This window comes from Trichinella spiralis (genome assembly GCF_000181795.1).
Source record: "Trichinella spiralis strain ISS 195 chromosome Unknown Scfld2, whole genome shotgun sequence".
NCBI lineage: Eukaryota > Metazoa > Nematoda > Enoplea > Trichinellida > Trichinellidae > Trichinella > Trichinella spiralis.
In genome coordinates, this window is record NW_003526941.1 from 4,577,392 (window position 1) to 4,578,772 (window position 1,381).

The 1,381-nt window shown below is 37.0% G+C and overlaps 2 protein-coding genes across 2 annotated transcripts; both read right to left on the minus strand.

Annotated features, from left to right (window-relative positions):
- Window positions 1-143: 143 nt before the first annotated feature.
- On the minus strand, window positions 144-224 carry Tsp_03511a (hypothetical protein; the record flags this gene model as incomplete). The annotated part of the gene is made up of 1 exon (XM_003379813.1): window positions 144-224. A coding segment is annotated over exon 1 (81 nt), but the record flags the coding sequence as incomplete, so codon positions are not given.
- A 163-nt stretch (window positions 225-387) lies between these two features.
- Tsp_03512a (hypothetical protein) lies at window positions 388-1,338 on the minus strand (the record flags this gene model as incomplete). The annotated part of the gene is made up of 3 exons (XM_003379814.1): window positions 388-765; window positions 1,072-1,158; window positions 1,250-1,338. Coding segments are annotated over 3 exons (554 nt in total), but the record flags the coding sequence as incomplete, so codon positions are not given.
- Between the last annotated feature and the right edge of the window lie 43 nt (window positions 1,339-1,381).

A 1,381-nucleotide genomic window follows, 5' to 3' on the forward strand; every position in this document is an offset into this window, starting at 1 on the left:
GAATAAAATCTATAATAAGTAGGAAAGAGTAGGAAGATATCATGGGATAAGAAATTTTGTGGGGTTAAACCAGGCAAAATCATATACATTGGGGAATTTAGGCAGTTGGGTATGAAAGGGATTGAGCGCATACAGACAAAAACTACGTTGTTATGCGTCGGTAAAGTTAGTAATTTACCAGTCGTTTTTCTCTTTAATAAACGTAAATGCGGTATAGGGTACATCTTTGTATGCCAGCAATCAATAATGCATGTAGAAAAGGTTTGAGTGGACTTAGTCAATAAATTTAACATTTAAGTTAATCAGCGGCAACAAAGGTTGGTGATTATGTTCAAAGATCCCGGAGCGACGTCCAGACGATGATTTGGGTGTATTGCAGAAAAGTGATCAAAGCTGACAACTCGGAACCAATCCGGGCATCGAGTTCCATTTGCCGTCCGTGACGTAGAAAGTGAAACCGAATAGCCTATTCTCATCATCATCTGTTGGAAATTTGTCTTCGTATTTGACCAGCATCACACGACCTTCATCGACATCAATTTGCGTGAATTCATTTATGGCATCAGACAAATGTCCATCAAAAGCTAAATAACAACTCTGACTTGATGTTACAAGAATTTTCAACTGATCAGTTGGACTGTCTTCGTCGGCAACTTTCAGATGCTGATTTGACAAAATTGCCCAATTCTGACGTTTGTTTTTCCAGCGCATTGGTTCGTTGAGCAAAATTTTTGAATGTTGAACCAAAGAATGCACCAATTTCATCTAAAGTTTGAACAAATTTATTTGCAGTGTTGTGAAATGTAAAAGCATGTTAAATAAAACTGATACAAAACAGCCACATAAAAATTGAAGACGAATAAGAGTGCATCGTTGTTCCTTATTTAATAAGTAGACAAATATGCAAAAAAAATTACTTACATTTGTTGGTTATTCAGTTGCAGCTGCAGGCTAAAGCATTCAACTAAACATTCTTAGTCTGTGATAAGCAACACGGCATTGTGACCACTCTCACTCATCAAAATAAACAAAACGTGTACTTACGTACTTACTTACTTACATGTCTATCACTTTCGAACCGCACTGATGGCAACTCATACTACCAAATTTATAGAATACACACAGACACCAGCGCAAATCGACTGTATTCACGATCTGCTGTTATTACAAAGCATTTAATTAACTTACAATAACAAACAATTACACAAACTTACAATAAGGGAAACCACACCGATTACTGTATCATTACTGGGTAATGCCAGTACACCAACTTCAACTGACGCAGAGCGCGATCAGTATGAAGACATATCTTGTGGAGGTGGATGATGCATTGCATTCCTATAATAGGCAAAAGCTGTACTTACGTATTTTTGTGATAGCA